General features: G+C 36.5%; 1 protein-coding gene across 1 annotated transcript in view; it reads left to right on the top strand.

Moving 5' to 3' along the window:
• The window catches only part of LOC132202790 (E3 ubiquitin-protein ligase MIB1), a 166,689-nt gene that overhangs the window by 43,559 nt on the left and 100,175 nt on the right, over positions 1 to 22,955 (top strand). The window contains exon 12 of the mRNA XM_059629974.1: positions 12,158 to 12,309. Coding sequence (XP_059485957.1) covers positions 12,158 to 12,309 — 152 coding nt within the window. The remainder of the gene's footprint in view (positions 1 to 12,157; positions 12,310 to 22,955) is intronic.

The following is a 22,955-nucleotide window of genomic DNA, read 5'->3' as shown; positions in this document are numbered from 1 at the left end:
TTCACACTATTTTAAAGCTTTTTTTCTAGATTTTAAAGCAGTACGAGCTATACTTTGACTGAGATCTCAACATTTCAATAATACCATGTTTGGTGCTAAATTCGAGCGGAGCATTAAACTTTCAATTGTGCCGTAAAATTAAGAGTCAAGGCTGTTCTTTCACTCTATTTTCAAGCTTTTTTTCTAGATTTTAAAGCAGTACGAGCTATACTTTGATTGAGACCTCAACATTTCAATAATACCATGTTTGGTGCTTAATACGAGCGGAGCAAAAAACTTACAATTGTGCCGTAAAATTAAGAGTCAAGGCTGTTCTTTCACACTATTTTAAAGCTTTTTTTCTAGATTTTAAAGCAGTACGAGCTATACTTTGACTAAGATCTCAACATTTCAATAATACCATGTTTGGTGCTAAATTCGAGCGGAGCAAAAAACTTTCAATTGTGACGTAAAATTAAGAGTCAAGGCTGTTCTTTCACTCTATTTTCAAGCTTTTTTTCTAGATTTTAAAGCAGTACGAGCTATACTTTGATTGAGACCTCAACATTTCAATAATACCATGTTTGGTGCTTAATACGAGCGGAGCAAAAAACTTACAATTGTGCCGTAAAATTAAGAGTCAAGGCTGTTCTTTCACACTATTTTAAAGCTTTTTTTCTAGATTTTAAAGCAGTACGAGCTATACTTTGACTGAGATCTCAACATTTCAATAATACCATGTTTGGTGCTAAATTCGAGCGGAGCAAAAAACTTTCAATTGTGCCGTAAAATTAAGAGTCAAGGCTGTTCTTTCACACTATTTTCAAGCTTTTTTTCTAGATTTTAAAGCAGTACGAGCTATACTTTGACTGAGACCTCAACATTTCAATAATACCATGTTTGGTGCTTAATACGAGCGAAGCAAAAAACTTTCAATTGTGCCGTAAAATTAAGAAACAAGGCTGTTCTTTCACACTATTTTAAAGCTTTTTTTCTAGATTTTAAAGCAGTACGAGCTATACTTTGACTGAGATCTCAACATTTCAATAATACCATGTTTGGTGCTAAATTCGAGCGGAGCAAAAAACTTTCAATTGTGCCGTAAAATTAAGAGTCAAGGCTGTTCTTTCACACTATTTTCAAGCTTTTTTTCTAGATTTTTAAGCAGTACGAGCTATACTTTGATTGAGACCTCAACATTTCAATAATACCATGTTTGGTGCTTAATACGAGCGGAGAAAAAAACTTACAATTGTGCCGTAAAATTAAGAGTCAAGGCTGTTCTTTCACACTATTTTAAAGCTTTTTTTCTAGATTTTAAAGCAGTACGAGCTATACTTTGACTGAGATCTCAACATTTCAATAATACCATGTTTGGTGCTAAATTCGAGCGGAGCAAAAAACTTTCAATTGTGCCGTAAAATTAAGAGTCAAGGCTGTTCTTTCACACTATTTTAAAGCATTTTTTCTAGATTTAAGAGCAGTACGAGCTATACTTTGACTGAGATCTCAACATTTCAATAATACCATGATTGGTGCTAAATTCGAGCGGAGCAAAAAACTTTCAATTGTGCCGTAAAATTAAGAGTCAAGGCTGTTCTTTCACACTATTTTAAAGCTTTTTTTCTAGATTTTAAAGCAGTACGAGCTATACTTTGACTGAGATCTCAACATTTCAATAATACCATGTTTGGTGCTTAATACGAGCGGAGCAAAAAACTTACAATTGTGCCGTAAAATTAAGAGTCAAGGCTGTTCTTTCACACTATTTTAAAGCTTTTTTTCTAGATTTTAAAGCAGTACGAGCTATACTTTGACTGAGACCTCAACATTTCAATAATACCATGTTTGGTGCTTAATACGAGCGGAGCAAAAAACTTTCAATTGTGCCGTAAAATTAAGAGTCAAGGCTGTTCTTTCACACTATTTTAAAGCTTTTTTTCTAGATTTTAAAGCAGTACGAGCTATACTTTGACTGAGATCTCAACATTTCAATAATACCATGTTTGGTGCTAAATTCGAGCGGAGCATTAAACTTTCAATTGTGCCGTAAAATTAAGAGTCAAGGCTGTTCTTTCACTCTATTTTCAAGCTTTTTTTCTAGATTTTAAAGCAGTACGAGCTATACTTTGATTGAGACCTCAACATTTCAATAATACCATGTTTGGTGCTTAATACGAGCGGAGCAAAAAACTTACAATTGTGCCGTAAAATTAAGAGTCAAGGCTGTTCTTTCACACTATTTTAAAGCTTTTTTTCTAGATTTTAAAGCAGTACGAGCTATACTTTGACTAAGATCTCAACATTTCAATAATACCATGTTTGGTGCTAAATTCGAGCGGAGCAAAAAACTTTCAATTGTGACGTAAAATTAAGAGTCAAGGCTGTTCTTTCACTCTATTTTCAAGCTTTTTTTCTAGATTTTAAAGCAGTACGAGCTATACTTTGATTGAGACCTCAACATTTCAATAATACCATGTTTGGTGCTTAATACGAGCGGAGCAAAAAACTTACAATTGTGCCGTAAAATTAAGAGTCAAGGCTGTTCTTTCACACTATTTTAAAGCTTTTTTTCTAGATTTTAATGCAGTACGAGCTATACTTTGACTGAGATCTCAACATTTCAATAATACCATGTTTGGTGCTAAATTCGAGCGGAGCAAAAAACTTTCAATTGTGCCGTAAAATTAAGAGTCAAGGCTGTTCTTTCACACTATTTTCAAGCTTTTTTTCTAGATTTTAAAGCAGTACGAGCTATACTTTGACTGAGACCTCAACATTTCAATAATACCATGTTTGGTGCTTAATACGAGCGAAGCAAAAAACTTTCAATTGTGCCGTAAAATTAAGAGTCAAGGCTGTTCTTTCACACTATTTTAAAGCTTTTTTTCTAGATTTTAAAGCAGTACGAGCTATACTTTGACTGAGATCTCAACATTTCAATAATACCATGTTTGGTGCTAAATTCGAGCGGAGCAAAAAACTTTCAATTGTGCCGTAAAATTAAGAGTCAAGGCTGTTCTTTCACACTATTTTCAAGCTTTTTTTCTAGATTTTTAAGCAGTACGAGCTATACTTTGATTGAGACCTCAACATTTCAATAATACCATGTTTGGTGCTTAATACGAGCGGAGAAAAAAACTTACAATTGTGCCGTAAAATTAAGAGTCAAGGCTGTTCTTTCACACTATTTTAAAGCTTTTTTTCTAGATTTTAAAGCAGTACGAGCTATACTTTGACTGAGATCTCAACATTTCAATAATACCATGTTTGGTGCTAAATTCGAGCGGAGCAAAAAACTTTCAATTGTGCCGTAAAATTAAGAGTCAAGGCTGTTCTTTCACACTATTTTAAAGCATTTTTTCTAGATTTAAGAGCAGTACGAGCTATACTTTGACTGAGATCTCAACATTTCAATAATACCATGATTGGTGCTAAATTCGAGCGGAGCATTAAACTTTCAATTGTGCCGTAAAATTAAGAGTCAAGGCTGTTCTTTCACTCTATTTTCAAGCTTTTTTTCTAGATTTTAAAGCAGTACGAGCTATACTTTGATTGAGACCTCAACATTTCAATAATACCATGTTTGGTGCTTAATACGAGCGGAGCAAAAAACTTACAATTGTGCCGTAAAATTAAGAGTCAAGGCTGTTCTTTCACACTATTTTAAAGCTTTTTTTCTAGATTTTAAAGCAGTACGAGCTATACTTTGACTAAGATCTCAACATTTCAATAATACCATGTTTGGTGCTAAATTCGAGCGGAGCAAAAAACTTTCAATTGTGACGTAAAATTAAGAGTCAAGGCTGTTCTTTCACTCTATTTTCAAGCTTTTTTTCTAGATTTTAAAGCAGTACGAGCTATACTTTGATTGAGACCTCAACATTTCAATAATACCATGTTTGGTGCTTAATACGAGCGGAGCAAAAAACTTACAATTGTGCCGTAAAATTAAGAGTCAAGGCTGTTCTTTCACACTATTTTAAAGCTTTTTTTCTAGATTTTAAAGCAGTAAGAGCCATACTTTGACTGAGATCTCAACATTTCAATAATACCATGTTTGGTGCTAAATTCGAGCGGAGCAAAAAACTTTCAATTGTGCCGTAAAATTAAGAGTCAAGGCTGTTCTTTCACACTATTTTCAAGCTTTTTTTCTAGATTTTAAAGCAGTACGAGCTATACTTTGACTGAGACCTCAACATTTCAATAATACCATGTTTGGTGCTTAATACGAGCGGAGCAAAAAACTTTCAATTGTGCCGTAAAATTAAGAGTCAAGGCTGTTCTTTCACTCTATTTTCAAGCTTTTTTTCTAGATTTTAAAGCAGTACGAGCTATACTTTGATTGAGACCTCAACATTTCAATAATACCATGTTTGGTGCTTAATACGAGCGGAGCAAAAAGCTTACAATTGTGCCGTAAAATTAAGAGTCAAGGCTGTTCTTTCACTTTATTTTAATGCTTTTTTTCTAGATTTTAAAGCAGTACGAGCTATACTTTGACTGAGATCTCAACATTTCAATAATACCATGTTTGGTGCTAAATTCGAGCGGAGCAAAAAACTTTCAATTGTGCCGTAAAATTAAGAGTCAAGGCTGTTCTTTCACACTATTTTCAAGCTTTTTTTCTAGATTTTAAAGCAGTACGAGCTATACTTTGACTGAGACCTCAACATTTCAATAATACCATGTTTGGTGCTTAATACGAGCGGAGCAAAAAACTTTTAATTGTGCCGTAAAATTAAGAGTCAAGGCTGTTCTTTCACACTATTTTCAAGCTTTTTTTCTAGATTTTTAAGCAGTACGAGCTATACTTTGATTGAGACCTCAACATTTCAATAATACCATGTTTGGTGCTTAATACGAGCGGAGAAAAAAACTTACAATTGTGCCGTAAAATTAAGAGTCAAGGCTGTTCTTTCACACTATTTTAAAGCTTTTTTTCTAGATTTTAAAGCAGTACGAGCTATACTTTGACTGAGATCTCAACATTTCAATAATACCATGTTTGGTGCTAAATTCGAGCGGAGCAAAAAACTTTCAATTGTGCCGTAAAATTAAGAGTCAAGGCTGTTCTTTCACACTATTTTAAAGCATTTTTTCTAGATTTAAGAGCAGTACGAGCTATACTTTGACTGAGATCTCAACATTTCAATAATACCATGATTGGTGCTAAATTCGAGCGGAGCATTAAACTTTCAATTGTGCCGTAAAATTAAGAGTCAAGGCTGTTCTTTCACTCTATTTTCAAGCTTTTTTTCTAGATTTTAAAGCAGTACGAGCTATACTTTGATTGAGACCTCAACATTTCAATAATACCATGTTTGGTGCTTAATACGAGCGGAGCAAAAAACTTACAATTGTGCCGTAAAATTAAGAGTCAAGGCTGTTCTTTCACACTATTTTAAAGCTTTTTTTCTAGATTTTAAAGCAGTACGAGCTATACTTTGACTAAGATCTCAACATTTCAATAATACCATGTTTGGTGCTAAATTCGAGCGGAGCAAAAAACTTTCAATTGTGACGTAAAATTAAGAGTCAAGGCTGTTCTTTCACTCTATTTTCAAGCTTTTTTTCTAGATTTTAAAGCAGTACGAGCTATACTTTGATTGAGACCTCAACATTTCAATAATACCATGTTTGGTGCTTAATACGAGCGGAGCAAAAAACTTACAATTGTGCCGTAAAATTAAGAGTCAAGGCTGTTCTTTCACACTATTTTAAAGCTTTTTTTCTAGATTTTAAAGCAGTAAGAGCCATACTTTGACTGAGATCTCAACATTTCAATAATACCATGTTTGGTGCTAAATTCGAGCGGAGCAAAAAACTTTCAATTGTGCCGTAAAATTAAGAGTCAAGGCTGTTCTTTCACACTATTTTCAAGCTTTTTTTCTAGATTTTAAAGCAGTACGAGCTATACTTTGACTGAGACCTCAACATTTCAATAATACCATGTTTGGTGCTTAATACGAGCGGAGCAAAAAACTTTCAATTGTGCCGTAAAATTAAGAGTCAAGGCTGTTCTTTCACTCTATTTTCAAGCTTTTTTTCTAGATTTTAAAGCAGTACGAGCTATACTTTGATTGAGACCTCAACATTTCAATAATACCATGTTTGGTGCTTAATACGAGCGGAGCAAAAAGCTTACAATTGTGCCGTAAAATTAAGAGTCAAGGCTGTTCTTTCACTTTATTTTAATGCTTTTTTTCTAGATTTTAAAGCAGTACGAGCTATACTTTGACTGAGATCTCAACATTTCAATAATACCATGTTTGGTGCTAAATTCGAGCGGAGCAAAAAACTTTCAATTGTGCCGTAAAATTAAGAGTCAAGGCTGTTCTTTCACACTATTTTCAAGCTTTTTTTCTAGATTTTAAAGCAGTACGAGCTATACTTTGACTGAGACCTCAACATTTCAATAATACCATGTTTGGTGCTTAATACGAGCGGAGCAAAAAACTTTTAATTGTGCCGTAAAATTAAGAGTCAAGGCTGTTCTTTCACACTATTTTCAAGCTTTTTTTCTAGATTTAAGAACAGTACGAGCTATACTTTGACTGAGATCTCAACATTTCAATAATACCATGATTGGTGCTAAATTCGAGCGGAGCAAATAACTTTCAATTGTGCCGTAAAATTAAGAGTCAAGGCTGTTCTTTCACACTATTTTAAAGCTTTTTTTCTAGATTTTAAAGCAGTAAGAGCTATACTTTGACTGAGATCTCAACATTTCAATAATACCATGTTTGGTGCTAAATTCGAGCGGAGCAAAAAACTTTCAATTGTGCCGTAAAATTAAGAGTCAAGGCTGTTCTTTCACACTATTTTCAAGCTTTTTTTCTAGATTTTAAAGCAGTACGAGCTATACTTTGACTGAGACCTCAACATTTCAATAATACCATGTTTGGTGCTTAATACGAGCGGAGCAAAAAACTTTCAATTGTGCCGTAAAATTAAGAGTCAAGGCTGTTCTTTCACTCTATTTTCAAGCTTTTTTTCTAGATTTTAAAGCAGTACGAGCTATACTTTGATTGAGACCTCAACATTTCAATAATACCATGTTTGGTGCTTAATACGAGCGGAGCAAAAAGCTTACAATTGTGCCGTAAAATTAAGAGTCAAGGCTGTTCTTTCACTTTATTTTAATGCTTTTTTTCTAGATTTTAAAGCAGTACGAGCTATACTTTGACTGAGATCTCAATATTTCAATAATACCATGTTTGGTGCTAAATACGAGCGGAGCAAAAAACTTTCAATTGTGCCGTAAAATTAAGAGTCAAGGCTGTTCTTTCACACTATTTTCAAGCTTTTTTTCTAGATTTTAAAGCAGTACGAGCTATACTTTGACTGAGATCTCAATATTTCAATAATACCATGTTTGGTGCTAAATTCGAGCGGAGCAAAAAACTTTCAATTGTGCCGTAAAATTAAGTGTTCAGGCTGCTCTTTCATTTAATTTTAAAGCTTTTTTTCTAGAGATTAATGTGGTACAAGCTACAATTTTGATAATTTCTCAGTTAAAAAAAAGCACTGATTATCAAATTATAAGAGCGGAGCAAAAAACTCAGCAGTGGTGCCGTTAAATTAATTGTTAAGGCTGCTCTACCAAATTATTTTAAAGCTTCTTTTCTAGATTTAAAAGATTTTGTGCAATGATTTTAGATTATTTGTTTCAATCTTTATTAAACTTAATAAATTGAAATCATCAAACTTGTGATTAGCATAGAGATATACGGTCAAAACTGCAAAATTTTATCCTCTTGGATCGTCTGTTTTCTAATGAACACCTTTTGTTGGCTAGATTTCGTTGAAAAGAGGCCTTTGGTCGCTGAACATATGTGTCTAGGGGTGTGTGTGAGTTTGCCACTCGTATTGCGGTGGTAAAGGGCGGACCTCCATATCCCATTCAGTCGGCACTAGGCAGTTGTAAAATGGGTCTTTGCGCCAGCCAGCGCCGCTATAATACAAAAGAGGAATATAAATTTCGTTAACTCCTGGCCTGGATGGCCCCTGGATCTTGAGCTCTTGCGCTCCCTCGCCCCGAAATAAATTTGGTCCCAATAAAAACACACACAGAGCCGGCCAGCAGGATGCAATCGTGCTTGCTCATGAAGGCGTTGAATTCCACTGCTTTTCTTTTCTCTCTCTTCCTCCCTCTCATTGCGCGCTTTTTCCACTATCAGCGGCCAAGGGCGGCTGTTGGGTGCTTGCCATTTGTCTCTTTGAGAGTTTTTGTCCCTAAATTATTCTTTTCATATCGCATCTCGCTCGCCATTCGGACCTCTTTGCTCGACCCTCTTGCAAAGTGAGCGCCACACTTTCCTGGCAGCTTTAAATTTATTAATTTTTTATCTGTGTTTGACTCTGCGTATCCAAACGAAAGACCCACAGATCCTTACAATGAAAGTTGCAGCTAGAAAATATGGTGCGTAAAATGTATAAAATGAGATTAACTATTTTGGAATCCTCCTTCATGAATTTTTTAATTGATGATTATTTATCAACAATCACAATTTTTACATTCGTCATTAACAAAAAACAATCGTCTAAAAAAAATATCCGCTAAAAATGACATCACCACTAATGGTTTGTTTTATTTTAAGATTTAATCAGAAGCACAAGGGCATTTATTATTATTAAACAAAATCAAATAATAGTTTATGATATTATTATTTTTATTTTCACGAACCAAAGTAATTTTAAATAATTAAAATGGGAAGAAAAATCATTGTTAAAAACGATTTTTACTTGCATTACTGGAATCATGTGAGAGAAACCAAAATCAAACTCTTTAATCAAAATTTGAATTTTTGCAACTAAAAATAAATTCTCTTTTAGACAAAATACATAAAATTTACTATTATAATGGTTTTCTAAAATTTATATCTATGACAACGAATGCGAATTTTCGTTCATGATCCATCCCAATTAAAAATTAAATTTGATTTGCATATATTTCTCTTTATTTTCGTATTTTGAACAATATTCTGAGTTTAGTATTTTATTAAATTAAAAGCAAACAGTTAAGTAATTTATAGCAATGATTAGAACACGGTAGTTTTTTGTTCCTAGCTTCAAGGAACATTTATAGCAGGGTTTATATATTAAGTTAGACCTTCAGTTTTATCATCCACCGAAATGGCCTCGTAAATTAAACCCTCTCCGCGTCGAATGCTCATTGCGAGTGAAACAATTAGTATCAGCCGGGCAGAGATTAACTTTTACGCGCTGCCTTAATTGTCTCGCGCGAGCTGCGGCATATGATTATGATTTAATCGGTCGGTTGTAAAGCAAGCAATTAACCGGCTCTTCTCCGACCCGCACACACCCTCTCGTAATATCGGAATGCGTTCGCACGTTTTATACGTCGCCTCGAGGAGGAGCGATTGAAAGGAGTAGTCGTCGTGGCACTTTTATTGTAGTGCCTGCGCCGCACAAGGGCTGGATAGAATTTCAAAGTTGGCCATCCGAGCGAGCGAAGAGTGTCACATCCAAAGGGTTGCGCCGAGTGAAAAAAATTCCGCTGATTCGGGAGAAATAAAAGATGATACAGTCTATGAAGTTTCTGGCCCGCATTACGTAATGGAAGGAGCGAGCGGGTGCTGAGTTTGTGCTGAACTTTTCCCTTTACATTTCTTCCTTTTTTCTATCCGTCTCTTTTATCAATTCGGTGCGCGCCACGCAGGCCAAGGCAAAAAGTTTGCTCCGTGTTTGTTAGAGAGCGTTTTTGCTTTCATTCTTTCGGATCGCAGATCTGACCATTGTGGTGGAATTATCCCCTTCTATTCAGCGGCCGGCCGAATACATCACACAAGGAGCTCGATCCGACCGCCGCACAAAAGGAAAAAGTTACACGGCTGCAATTTAGATTTATTGTTGACCCGAATTCCAAACTGCGTGTCCCGACTGCAACGTATAAAACTGATCAAAGTCAATTACCCAAAGTGGGCTTGGCAAAAGCAAGAAGAGAGAAAAAATGTTTTGCAAATCGCGGCTGGAAATTCGCTTGTGCTAAATAATATCGTTGAGTCTGTCACTAGGGCGGAGAGACGCGCACTGTCGAGCCCTCCGCTTTAATAAAAATCACTTGGCTCGCAGTGTCATCTCGCTGAGTGGTGGTGGGAGAGTGGAAAATCTCCGGCTGACAGCCACCAAATTAAAAAGAAACGCCGTTCTGCGCAAATTAGCCCGAAGTGACATTCAAACAAGGCACTTCTTGAGACACGACAAGGGAAAGAAACAGATCTTGCTAAAAAGAAAATCATCAAAGAAATAAAAATGTCAAATATCTAATATCATTTTCTTTTCATTGGAGCTTTGCAAGAGCAATGAAAATTATGGCGACTGAATAATAAATAGTATAATATTTTAGTATCTGAAATATTTGAAATTAGATATTCAACTTATTAAATACTTGCTGTAAATATCAATTTTTGACAAATTGACATAGTCGGACATATTCCGGCGGGTTCACTTACAATGGTATGAATAATTAAAAATGTAAAAATTCTAAAAATTCCTCTTACATGACATGATTGCCTTGGTGACAAAAAGATTATAATTGTGGTGTTTTGAATCTCCTTTGAACTTAGAATCGGTTTTTCCACGATAGTTCATTAGAGTTGTTTGTTGCTTCAATAAAAGAAATATTCTGCTCTACATGATTTGCTGCGGGATGATTTTTGAAACTATTTTGAGAGGAATTCAGAAAATTTGAGATTTTATTGAAAATTAAAATTAACTTATTTTTGTATCCTTATTTTCACATTATTCTGATATAATGGCTTATTTATAATCGAAGGATATAGGCAAATTTTTTATATCTATCTGCTATTTACTATAAATCTCTATACATGAACGAAATTTTCAATTTCCTGCCATAAAGACTCGGGTGACGCTTGGCTCACGTCAAGCGCAAATAACGTGTTGGCCCGAGCAAGCAAGCGTTTGCTGATGGCGCCGATACGTGCCAGCTCGTCACGCGCGATAACCCCTGCCACTTAATATCGCGATCAATTTTCATTTAATTAACATGGCAGCCGGTTTTTGTGCGTCCGAGTGCCTGCGACTGAGAAAAGAGGCTGCAGCGAAAATTCGTTCGTTCCCCGTCTCCGCCTCGTGTATATTTAATAGATCTGGAGACTTGTATTGGTTTTACAATGCTCGCTGCGCCGTCGGCTGGCGTATAATATGCAAAATTAAATCACTCGGCTGCTGCGTGTGTACACTTGGCTGGCAGCAGGCGGAGCAGAGAAAAGCCAAGGAAAACGCCTGCCGCACGTCACTCTCGCTCTCTTCAGCTGAACAATCTCTCTTCTTTTATTTATTTGTGGCAGAGCGCGAGAGAGAGAAACACACGGAATATTCATGAGCGGGCGAAGCGAACAAAAAAAGTAAAAGCGATCGGATCGCGATTTTTCCAGATGCTAACGTCTGAAGTTCAACAAAAGCTGAACACGATCATAAAAACATGCATGATGTTAACATTAAGAAAAAAAAACTTAGCAAACTTAAATTAGTTAAAATTAAACAGTTTAGTCCTTAGATATTTTTCTTTTTTTCTTTTCAGTTTGTAAAAATATTTCAGGGTTAAAATAGTAAAACAAAGAAGGGATCCAAAAGAAGGGAGATTGAAAATCTAAAATCTGCTGTGAAAAAAAAAACAGTAAAATTGAAAAATCAAAAACAATTTTGTAGCAAATGTGAATGTACATTGAAAACTTCATTTTTTCATTTTTATTTGAGAAATACAAAGTTTGCTCCATTTTTCTGGTATAGTGTTAAATATTTCCCCCTGCTATCGGCGTTGTTGTGCTCGTTCTTAAAGTGATTAATTGCCAGCCAATATTTCATGCTCTTTAAGTCATTTATCTCGACACCATGTCATAATTCATTCATGAGAGTTGAGCTTCCACTCTATACTTCTAGCTATTAATTCTCGCCGGCTGATCTTATCTCCGGGGATTCGAACAAAGTTCGCTTCGAACTTTTTGATTACGCAACAATTCTCTCCATCATTTTGAATATAATATATATTCGGGAAGAGAATGGATTTGATGTAAACGCCATGAATGCAAAGAGGGTGGGATTATGTGCGTGGGCCTTGTTATCTCTTTTTGTACCACGGCTTGACCAGATCAGCAGGCGGTTTGACTGCATTGCATTGTGCTGTTGACAGGACTCGGAGGGTGACACGCCCCTGCACGATGCCATCTCCAAGAAGCGAGATGACATGTTGACGCTGCTGCTGGACCACAATGCCGACATCATGTTGACAAACAACAACGGATTCAACGCCCTGCACAACGCCGCCCTCCGCGGAAACCCAAGGTGAGTACAAAACTCTTTTTTTTTACCACCTCCATTTATTTTCCGGTCGAAAAAATAGAGACACGTCCGAGCGCTAAATGACTCCAAAAGAGTCGTTTCTCCGTTTTTCTCCGCTTGAGGGAGAAGCTTGTTAAGCCCTCGCCGGCAAATTGTTATTCTTCTTTGTTGGTCACTGTCGATTTGACGTTTTTTCCTCTCTCTCCACCGCTCTCGGCCGACCAATTGTGCTTCATCACTAGGCCCCGTTTGGAAGGAAAGAGCGCTTGACGGCTCGTGCCGCAGAGTGCAGAGACAATTGCCGAATCGCTGTCGCTGCTTGCGGTTGATTTGGGCAAAAAAGTGGAGGAGAGAGAGAAACGTAGAGGTTGCCAAACGACAGACCGCCTGTCACGACTGCAGATTATTTAATAGTTTAGAACGCCAGACGTGAGATCCGAATCGATCCGATAAAAAAAAGAAGAAAAAACCCGGACCATTTCTGCGTTAAAACAAATTTTATTTAACGTTAAAAATTTATCATTAACGAATTCAATGAGAATTTAAACACAATTTTTTAAATTAATTAGATTATTACTCATTTTATTGAATTTATGTGGGACGATAATTCAAGCGAAAGATTTCCGTGTTGTATAAATTGGGTATGCAACCCGCTGCTCGTAGAGGTTGATCAAGTTGCATAACTCTGCCTGCTGTGGATCTCTTGGCATTCCGAACATGTATATTTGCAGCTCTATTATCCGTTTACTATGAGGAATTGCATCGGCCACAAACACGCGAGCTCCCGCAAGACTTCTTCGTCACACACAATTTTGCACGTTTGCCAAACGTGTGCGTCTAATTGCGCCGAATAACCGCTGCTGTAATTAGCCTCGTCGCGCTGATCAGTCGTCAATATTGAATGGCGCCACCGCGTACTTTGTCGCACAACCAGCCTCAATGGCAGCATTAAAAACTCAACCGACCAATCAATTATGGTTAGCCAATTAATGGCGTGTGTCGGAAATGTGGGGGAATTGAACTGCCTCCTAATTGATTGCGACTTGTCGGGTTTAAAAAAAATGGCTTTAATAAAAACGGGATCCATCGTTGACTGATAATATGATGTCAACGTCCCGGGGGAAAGCGTGAATTTATTTAATATACATTTTTTTAAAAATTTATTTTCCTTCCTTGTTATGCGAAGGGAACAACTATTTAATTGATACTCAAATCTAGAGGTAAAAATGGAAAAGTTGTGGAATTTTATTATGAATGATTTCTTGTATTGTACACCAAAGGTGTGCTACTATGCAGATTATAATAGATAAATACATTTATATAAAGAAGAATAAAAAAGACATTTAATCTTTAATTCAAATAAAATAATGAATTCTACTATTTTAAAAATTCATTCCAATGAGAAATGGAAAAAATATTACTTTATACGATTCAAAAAATAACGTGAAAAGAAAAAATTGTACTCTTTTACCGAATGTCAAAGTTTTGCCAAAAGTTACTCAGCTGAACACGATTATTCTCTCAAGGGCCGTGTAATTCAATTGCAGCTGAGATGAAAAATAAAACGCTCATGAGACTCGAATCAAACTTTCATCGGCGCGTGAAAGATTAAAAGAAGCTCGTAAAGTTCGCCGGCCGGCCGGACCGGCGTGCACTCTCAGCCGACCTCCCTTTAAACTTTCATCCCGCCGCAGTAATAAAGATTTATTCGGGCAAATTTGCCCACCCCTCTTAGCCTCCCGGCGGCGGCCTTCGGAGCTCGAGATTGAAATTCCGAAGCGGCTCATCATTTTCGCGTGCACACGCAAAGTCGAGTTGCATCGACTTCGGACCGACCGGAACACGTGGGTCCTTTTTCGGTCCCATCTGCCTCGAACCAACGAACGAACGGCGCATAATGCATGCAAATGTTACTAGGGACCTATTCACTTTGTGCGAGTGCAGCACGTGATGCCATTGTGCACGTCAGCGGCCGCAGCGCGACAAATTTGCGTGCGTGTGGGATCGGAAAATGGGGTTAGGGAGTTTCTCGCTGCTTTCCAGGGAACGCGATGGGCGCGGAAATTTTGATGAGCTCCATGCATTTCCAAGCAGGCGTTGACAACCGAGCGAAATGGAATAAGAAAAGGGCCCTCGCGGTGTGGAACCAAGCATGAGGGGAAAATAGAAAGAAAAAAAAACATACCAGGAAAAGGTACGCATGCACATGATTTTATTTCCTCACCCGAAAAAGAAGAAATAGAATCCTACGGAAATTTCGGCTCTTGTTGCTCTCGAAACTTGCAAAATTCAGCAAATAAATTTATGCCGAGCTGTGGTGGCACCGGTGTCGGTTTAATTAAATTTCCTTATGAGAGAGAGAGTGAGCCAGCCGGCCGCCCACTGCACGAATGTCAAAGCGGAAAGTTGCAAAAGCCCAGCGGAGCGAGCCGCCGGCAAAGCCCAACTGATAGGGAAATGAGACACTGACGCCGTGGAAAAATTGCGTAAAAATAAAAATAAAAATACACGGGCGTGGCATTTAAAAACAAACCAGGAGTCTGCGTTGGTGGAGATTTGATTATTCTATCAATTTGCATAGAAAGGGAATTTTAGAGAATTTTCCCTGCTAAAAGTGTTATTTATTCATGTGAAACTTCAAATGTTCTTTTGAATTTTAAATATTTAGGAAAAAAATATTCAATAAGGACTTAATTATATATTTTCTTTTATATTTTTAGCACAATAATCTAATTTAATCGAATTAGTTTTTATTCTGAAATTTTTATCGCATTATCAAAGTTTCCTTCCTTTTCAGTCGGAAGCATCAACCACAAGTTTTTTTCTTTAAGAGTTCTTCTCAGAAGTTCTTGGAAATCCGAGATAAATTTAGAATGCGTGCTGCGTAAATCCGCGACGCATTAAAGTCGCATCGTTTGCCTGATGTGCGAAAGTACAATAAATTAGAACCAGTGCGAGCGAGAGAGAGTTTTGTAAAAAAGTTGCTGCGCCGCTTGTGAGGGGGCGAGGAGGAAAGAAAGAAAGAGAGAAAGAAGTTGGAGTTGGGCAAGCACGGAAGGAAAGAAGTAGGAAAAAGCAAAGGGGATTAGCCTCATTGGCAATTGAGCGGGCCGACGGCATCAGCGGATAACTTTTGACGTTAAATCAATTTACCTTCTCCGCACACAAACTGCAGATGTTGCTTCCGCGCTTGGTCCAAGGCAAAAGAAAAGCCCTCTTTGATTTTTTGCCCCTAGGAATTTTATCCCGAAAGGAATTCTCCGGCAGTGCTCAATTATTAACAGGACCGTCGGCATTAAAATTCTAGCCCTCCCCACAGAACTCCCTTTTGTGCGGCACCGAGCGACTCATAGATAACAATTCCGCTTATCGCGATTTCCATCGGCTCCAGAGAAATCATGCATTATTGTTATCGCAGAATTCACAGTCGGTTGCTTCCCTGCAAATGTTTTCCATCCCAAAGGCGTGGGCGACGATATAATTGGGTGCTTATTTTCGCCAGTTTTGTTTGCATTTATTTATTTTCATCCGGTCTTGCTTGGCGTGCCAGATTTTTCATCTTGCGCCTCGTTATCGTCCGCTCATGAATATGCATGTGTTTCCGTTGGGAGTTTTTATTTTTGCCGACGAGCTCGACTCTGCGCAAATGTAATTAATGCGTGACAAGTCGCTGAGATCTGATAAAAATTTTACACCGTGTTCGCGCGCGGCACGATTTGATTGAGATAAATGGTCGCCTGAGACCTGCTGGGAGCACGTTGGTTAAATTTCCAACAACCCTTCATGAATGAGCTGCGTTTGCATTAATTTCAATTCGAGTAAAGACCTTGAAAAGTGGCAAAGACGAGTTGAACTTCAGTTTTTTTTTTAATTTTTTTTTATGATTGGAAAAACAATGAAAATGAATCATTGTTCTTTTCAATTTAATTTTGCTTCGATAAATGACAACTTTTGCATAAAATTGTTTAAAAAAATGTCATATTCCAGAAATTTTAGACCGATTCTTTTATATGTAAAAAATTTTTATACAAAATTCAAGCTGAATTTTATTTAATTATTGTTGACAAAAGTAAAGTTTGTAAAATCAATAAAAAAGTTTCCAATTCATGTAGAAGTTGAAGAAAATTATGCTCATAAGATTTAATTAAACAATTATTTATGTTAAAAAATATCCCTGAAACTATGAAGTTTTCAAAGCATGAAATAAAAAAGATTTTATTAATATTAGTTGAAATAATCAATTCGAATCAAATTGAGCAACAATTTGATCCCCATACACTGGACATAAAAATGTAAATTGACTTCACTTGCAGTACAATTATTTATCTATGAACGAGATCCAAATTGGGTGAATCGAAACGTCAAAGCCACAAGGAATTCAGCCCGTTCGGATGTGGGTCCGTCGAAGATAAAAGCAGCTGTTCGGGGCGGCTGCAGCAGCACATGATACGGATCTCATTGTTCCAAGAAGTCAATTAGCCAAATATTGCGTATTCATGCCGTTCGCTCTCACGTATTGTTTGCCGACGCATGTGGCAGAGGCTCGCTCGTCTCATCAGCGACTGGCAAATGAATTTGCTGCCAGGTAATGCAATGTATCTACTCCGCCGTGATTAGAAATGCAAATTCGCGGCGCGCGCGTGGAATCTCGAGCCACCCATCCATCTTCCCACCCGCGCGCAATTCGGAATCGCTGCTAATTTATTTAGATTGAAATTCACACCTCACGGAATTCGTTTGGCTGAACCGGCTCCACCGAGACGCTTATTAAACATTTTAATAATTACTGCACACAATCTCTCTCACTCGCTCCGGGGCTCCGAGTTTTGTTGCGCTGATTTTGTGTGTTCTGCAATTTCACAAGTTCTCGCACCGCCTGCCGTCTAAACCGCGGCCACAAATCTCTGAACGTGATCTGCTCCACAGATGCGTCTAGATTAATTTTAGATTTTAGTCCATGTGACTACAATTGAATAAATTCACTGAAAATGTGTTAAAAATTATCTGAAATTCCAAGCGATATTGATTATAAAAGGCTTATCTATATGTTTCAAAAAATGTAAATTTCTTACTAGTTTTTAGGTAGAGGCTTGTGCTTAATAATCGGCCTGATTAATTTTGCTGAAAATTTTGCAATAACTTATAGATATCGTGAGGAAAATTATATTAACTATGACAGCTGAATTTTTGAAAATTAATATTGTTTCTTATGGAAATTGTCTCAAATAATTTTTTCCTCAAAATTGGCTCGATTAAATTTGATGAAATTGTTGCAAGAACCTATTTCACATCACCCCAATTAAGTTCGCAAAATAAAATAAATAATTTTCTCAACTTAGTTTTTTAAATGAATCAACTTTCATTGTGAAAAGAGTTCTTAATGATATATTTTTAGATGATAAATTAAATAATCTACAATTCCTATTTTTACTTTAGATTTACAGATGATAATTTCAATATGTTCGTTATCCTTTCTTTACTAGAAATTGGAAACAATGATTTCATGCATATTTTTGTTCTCCAAGCAAACTTTTCCATAGCAGTGGGAGCAGACACGAGTAATGAAAGTTTAGTTTCCCCGAACAATGGCACGCAAATGGAAAATTAACATTTGCAAACGAAATTTAGACGGCTGCGAGTTTTCGCCCTCGCCAGGAGGAATGTTGAAATTTCATTAGGGAGGAAGAGACTCGAGCGGCAGCCTTAAATCAAGGAGGGAAGAAATCTGCTGGCTGCATCAGCGGCGACGCGATTCCGCGTAATAAGGGCGAAAAATTCGCGCCGGTGCTCGTTCTCGCGTCGACATTGTTACGCACACGACGGTAATGGTAACGTGAAGAGGAAATTACAGTGTGAAGAGAATCATCGCAAGCGGCGGGCAATCTCGTAAAAAGTCGCACACACACGCCTTTATCAAGCGCTCGGTTTTTTGAGCGCAATAACTCTGCAGCGGGCGGTGGAAAAAATAGGGGTGTGTTGTGTTGCCATTTTATTCCGCGACATTATCTGTCACGCCGCTAATTTATGGCACCGAAAGTGCAATTTTTGCCGCGCATAAATTACTCGCCCTTTTAATTGCACCTGCCCGCCAGTGAGTGACCTTAATTCGAGCCGACGCTAATTGACGATAATTTTTCGTTCGTCGTCGTCGTTCCTCCTTTTTTTTTTTATATACCTACCCTGTAATTTGGTTGGTTCGGCGGCGTTGCCGCATCCTCTCGGTGCGTAAACATTTTCGGAGATAAAAAGAAGAGGGCAATTTTACGCGACGATCGCTCCATTTGGAGAGCAAATTGGACCGATACGCCCGCACAGGACGTCGTCCAAATCCAGCCGGGATGATAAGGGTTGCAAAATTGGGACTGCTGCATCAGTCCACTCTAGCCGGCTCGTCTCCTCGTCGGTATTTATTGATATTCCGAGCGTGTAATATTGGGCACCATTGTGCGCTTCGCATCTCTAAATCGCGCTCGAACACCAAATCAATACTCCCGAACGCTCAATGTCTGACCACAGAATCAATTCGGGCTGAATTATTATCATTTATTCTTCTCGGTGCACACCAAAATTTAAAAATTCATTTCAATGTACCAAGAACATAATATATTTGTCTAAAATAGTTTATTAAACCGCAAATCTACAATTTTGTCTTATAATATCAGCAGGGAAAATTTTGTATTTACATTTATACTATTTTTTAAATAATTAATTTGACACAAAAATAGTTAGTGGTTTTAGCTTTAGTTTAAAAAAATCAAATGTCACAATTTTATTATTATTAATATATTGGCAGTCTTTAAGAAAATAAAACCAATTGTAATAAAATTGGAAAAGCCAATTTCAGTAAAATTAGAAAAAGCGAATTTTAGTAAAATTGGTAAAATCTTATTTTATAAATATCAGAAAAAACCAATTTTAGTAAAATTAGAAAAAAGCTAATTGTAGTAAAATTAGAAAAATCGAATTTTAAAAATATTAGAAAAAACCAACTTAAGTAAAGTTAGAAAAAGCCAATTTTAGTAAAATTTTATCATTATGAATATATCAGTAAAAAAATCCAATTTTATAAAAATTAGAAAATGCCAATTTTAGTAAAATTAGAAAAAGCTAATTTTATAAATATCAGAAAAAACCAATTTTAGTAAAATTAGAAAAAGCTAATTGTAGTAAAATTAGAAAAATCGAATTTTAAAAATATTAGAAAAAACCAACTTTGGTAAAGTTAGAAAAAGCCAATTTTAGTAAAATTTTATTATTATGAATAGTAGTCTTACAAATAAACATTTTTAATGAGGGTTCATGTGAGGCTATATGAATTGGTTTTAATTAAATTAAGACTTAAAAATGAAAATGAAATTCTAAAACCAATTGTTATAAAATTGGAAAAGCCAATTTCAGTAAAATTAGAAAAATCCAATTTTATAAAAATTAGAAAAAGCGAATTTTAGTAAAATTGGTAAAATCTTATTTTATAAATATCAGAAAAAACCAATTTTAGTTATGTCAGAAAAAGCCAATTTTAGTAAAATTAGAAAAAGCTAATTTTATAAATATCAGAAAAACCAATTTTAGTTAAATTAGAAAAAGCTAATTGTAGTAAAATTAGAAAAATCAAATTTTAAAAATATTAGAAAAAACCAACTTTGGTAAAGTTAGAAAAAGCCAATTTTAGTAAAATTGTATTATTATGAATAGTAGCTTTACAAATAAACATTTTTAATGAGGGTTCATGTGAGGCTATATGAATTGGTTTTAATTAAATTAAGACTTAAAAATGAAAATGAAATTCTAAAACCAATTGTAATAAAATTGGAAAAGCCAATTTCAGTAAAATTAGAAAAATCCAATTTTATAAAAATTAGAAAAAGCGAGTTTTAGTAAAATGGGAAAAATCTAATTTTATAAATATCAGAAAAAACCAATTTCAGTTATGTCAGAAAAAACCAATTTTAGTTAAATTAGAAAAAGCTAATTTTAGTAAAATTAGAAAAATCGAATTTTAAAAATATTAGAAAAAACCAACCTTAGTAAAGATAGTCTTTAAGAAAATAAAACTATGTGTTGTCTCCAATTTTAGAAATAATCAGTCAAAAGGAACTTAGAAGATTCGATGTGTTTATGAAATTTTTTTGTTTTTGGTCTAGGAATTATCTTATTCATGATGGATTTATTGCAGAAATTTCTTTTGAAGCATCTATTATTTCCTGTTCAAAAAATTTTGGGCGATGATGAAAGGAAAATCGAATACACAAGCACAGAATTTTGGTGGGGCGTTACCATTTTACTGACACTGATCAATCAGGCAATTGCTTTCTCACAAGACGTATCGATCTTCAATTTGTTTTGCACTTGATTGAAAAGCAAATACCATCGAATTTTCCTTCCGTTGGAAAGAAAAGCGCAATGATTGAATGTTCCTTCCCTGTCAGTTTAAAAAAGCTGTTTTTTATCATAAAAACTGCTACCAGTTTTCTGCTATGAAGAAATATTCTTTTAACAATTTTTTTTTGTTTTAATAAAGGGTTTTTTTGAAAATCAGCCGGTGAGATTTTGTGCATTGGGAAGAAAATGAACTCGTCTGTTCTACGCGCGTAACAAATTTGCACCGCCGAAATTTTGACGTGCAGACATGGAATTAGGAGGAAGGTCGAAACCGCGGTGCCTTTTTGCAGGATGAAAATCCGCTCGCTCTCTCGCTCTCTTTCTACCAAATTTCATCTCGCATAATTTTATTACTAATTATCCCGCGCGCCTGTCGGATAAAAAGCAGCAGCTTTTAGTGTTTGCGCAAATAATAAAGTGAATGAAAATCACGGACGCGGAACGCCATAGTCAGTTTCGACGCTCTGTACACACCAGAGAGCTCTCTCTGTGTGCCGCTTCGTAATGAGAGTGAGTTATCTCAATTATTACAGCAGCACCAGATTAAAGGCTTTTGCCGATGCACTCTTACAAATTAAAGCCCGTTCTTCCTCCCGAATAAGCCTGAGCAAAAATCCTTTCGCGTCCAGAGCAGAAACGGCGAAAATTAATTCGTCTTTGAAATCCTCCGAGTCGCTCGAGCGAAACGAGATGCGTCCAGTAATCCAGGCGCATATTGCACTTTGATGCAAATTTCCAAAGCTATGAATATCATTAAACTCGACTCATTTTGTTAATAAAACTTCCCAGCCGTTCTAAAGATTATTGGAGCGTGAATCATGGCTCTGCAAAATGGAGTAAATTAATGCTCTTCAGCTAGCAATTACGCTGTGCAGACAAGAAATTACTTGTTGTTAATTTTCTTTTTAATTGATTTTTTTTTAAATTATGAGTGAATTTTATTAAATTCTACTCTTCAAATAAAGTAAATTTGAATATTTTAGGAAATAAAATCTTAATAATCATACAAATAATCTATTGTCAGAAAGTGACAGGCCAGGATAGGCAGTTTATATGACAAAGAATTAATTCCAACTTTGAAATTAGAAAATTTTAATTAAAAATGCAAATCATTTTTCGCTCTTAATAGATTTTTCTAATTTTAAATTAAAATAGCATTGTAATGAATACATTAGTACATATAGAGTTGAATCCGTGGAAACTTAATTAAGAAAAATAAAAGTTAAACACGAAAAATATCCATAAGTTCTCCTAATGCCACGCCCATTTTGTGATATCAATCAGTTCTTTTTATTTGATAAGTGCAATGGGTTTAATATTGTTTATTTAAACTTTCTAAATTTAAATTTTGATAAATTTGATACATCAGGAGAAGAACGTTGTAGATTTGACAAGATGAAAAAAAATGAGGAAGGATGGTCCTGTAATATATCTTTTGAGCTCTTTGATCAAGTGCAGGTTCGCGCTCAAGTCCATAATCTGGCAGCTCCGGCGTCATCAATAAGCCATAATATAAATCCGCAGTTTCGCCGCGTGCGCGCCAGCGAGAGAGCGGTGATAAAACAGGAAAAAGTGCGAAATTGCCATTCGGGTCGCAGCGAGCCGGGGCGGGACGAGCCGCAATTTTTCTTCGGCGTCGTCGGCGCGCGAGCGAGCGAAAATTCGCGCCGGCAGCACTTGATGTCCGTGATCAATTTGTCAAAGGGTGCAGGCGCGAATTTTTCTCATTCTCGTCGAGAGCAGTTTGCGTTCTTTTTTTTTGCCCATACAAATGCGTCTAGTGTGGCTGGAGGCTCTGCCGAGAAATAGATGGAAAAACTTTCGGATCACGTGATTGCGCCCACCGACTCTGGGTGAAATATTGAAAATTGAGCAGCAGCCCGCGGCGGTGCCGACACGAAAATTCCTCTGCAGTCACCTGAAACCTCTAATAAAAGCGGGCGGCCTCATCTCGTCGGCTGATGGCTGTCAAATGAGCTGATAAATTGTGTTTATCGCGTTCGCCAGTAATTCATTTCGGCGCGCAGAGGTGGCGAAACATCTTCTTACATATAAATCACGTCGTCGCCCGCGCTGACATTATGAAAATTTTTAGCACAATGGAATCTTTTTCCATGCCACGACGATGACAGGGCATTTAAATGTCAGCGTGTGCTAATGAATCAAAGGTCAGCACCCCGAAACAAAGAGAGTGCCTCGCTCTCGCTCTCTCTCTCTCGGCGCAATCAGCACATTTATTGCGAACGAATTCATTTTTTATTTCGTTT

The sequence above is a fragment of the Neocloeon triangulifer genome, unplaced genomic scaffold, assembly GCF_031216515.1.
Source record: "Neocloeon triangulifer isolate White Clay Creek 2 clone unplaced genomic scaffold, ASM3121651v1 ptg000015l, whole genome shotgun sequence".
Classification (NCBI taxonomy): Eukaryota; Metazoa; Arthropoda; class Insecta; order Ephemeroptera; family Baetidae; genus Neocloeon; species Neocloeon triangulifer.
This window is presented reverse-complemented; position numbering and strand designations above follow the sequence as displayed.